Source organism: Penaeus monodon, chromosome 32 (assembly GCF_015228065.2).
Source record: "Penaeus monodon isolate SGIC_2016 chromosome 32, NSTDA_Pmon_1, whole genome shotgun sequence".
In the NCBI taxonomy this organism is placed as follows: domain Eukaryota; kingdom Metazoa; phylum Arthropoda; class Malacostraca; order Decapoda; family Penaeidae; genus Penaeus; species Penaeus monodon.
The window spans coordinates 20,688,525-20,689,936 of record NC_051417.1 but is presented as its reverse complement, the minus strand read 5'-3'; the positions used below and the strand labels follow the sequence as shown (position 1 = coordinate 20,689,936).

Sequence of the window (1,412 nt, the reverse complement as noted above, 5' to 3'; positions counted from 1 at the left end):
TCTGTTAGAGATAGGCTCAAGTGTCTCTTGAAACGACAATTTCTACTGAGTAGCAATCTGAAAAGCAATCACTGGTACAGATCTTTTAACAAATATATTCAATTCGCAACTTACACTTTTATAACTGCTATTTTTATAGAACTTTTATCAAATAAATTTACAGTACAAATTTGGATGATTATATTGTATCGGTTACATTTAGATGCTTGTGGGTATCTGCAGTATATATGGTTATTAGCACACGTCTAGTTGTTTGTATATCAAATGTATCATTTCACCAAATATGTCCTGACAAAATTTATTCACAAAATTTTGATAATGCAGTCATTCGTATCAACCTTACGGACAATTTTCCCCTCAGATTGAACGTCTTGAAGAACCTCGACAGCCACCACCTCGAAGATGACGACATCAAGTTGTTCTTTCCTGCCAACGGCTACAACCTCGACCCTTACTTCAAGGACTTCCCTGTCTTCGGGTATTTCCAGTACGCCCCCGAGTTCGACACCTCCCACGAGCTAGACATCGCCCACGGGTTCGACACCACCCAGAAGTTCGATGCCGCTCCCGAGTTCGACAAAGCTCCCGAGATCGACGTCGCCCACGAAATCGACACCGCCCTTCACTTTGACACCGCCCCTCGTCGACGTCGGATGACCCCGCACAGAGAGGGCCGAGTCCTTACGGCGTCTTCACCTCTTATTCAAGGGATTCGTGACCTTCCCTTATCTTCGGAGACCGGACCTCATATGCCCTCTTTGCCCAAGGTTCGCTCCTCGCCGCACATCGCTTTCTTTTCTTAAGGAAGGCGGCGGCTCTCTTGCTGTTCCGCTGGCAAGGGGCCGTGCTGTTGCCATTGATATTTCTTTCCGTCTGCACTTGTTGATGATCACTGCTATTCTCAGTCGCGATACTGTTAATCCATATATAGCGTGTAATTACTGTTTTCTTACAGAGATCTAACTTACCATCTTCCTTTACAGCAAGGGATACACGAGTGATGTTACAGTACATCCAAGGATAGTGTTTAGCGACCGAAGAAACAGCTGTAGCATAGTCATACCTACCCTGGTGGTAGAGTTTTTCTTAGTTAACTAACGTCTAACATAGTCAATAGATCCAACATTAACATCCTCTATAGCTACTATCTTGTTATATTTATTAGCAGTAGTATCTATCTAGACTTAGTGCAATGCTATTTAATGGTACAAATCTTGTTGATTGTTGTTGACTTATCTTTACGCATAAGAAAGTGCCTTTGTTTTAAGTTCAGTCAGTCGAGCCGTTTCCAGGCTTTTTTTATCATTATTATTTTTTTTATAATGTCGATTCCTTTTATGTGTGCGCGGTTGGTTGGGCTGGTTGCCTGGGGTTTCGTGAGATTTTGCTTATTTATATAATTTTGCAGCACG

The 1,412-nt window shown here is 42.5% G+C and overlaps 1 protein-coding gene across 1 annotated transcript; it reads left to right on the top strand.

The window, feature by feature from the left end:
- The first annotated feature begins 138 nt into the window (after positions 1-138).
- Positions 139-1,406, top strand: LOC119593715. The gene is made up of 2 exons (XM_037942684.1): positions 139-767; positions 984-1,406. Exons 1-2 carry the CDS (start codon positions 228-230, stop codon positions 999-1,001), a joined length of 558 nt encoding a protein of 185 aa, XP_037798612.1. The 5' UTR covers positions 139-227; the 3' UTR covers positions 1,002-1,406.
- The last annotated feature ends 6 nt before the right edge of the window (positions 1,407-1,412 follow it).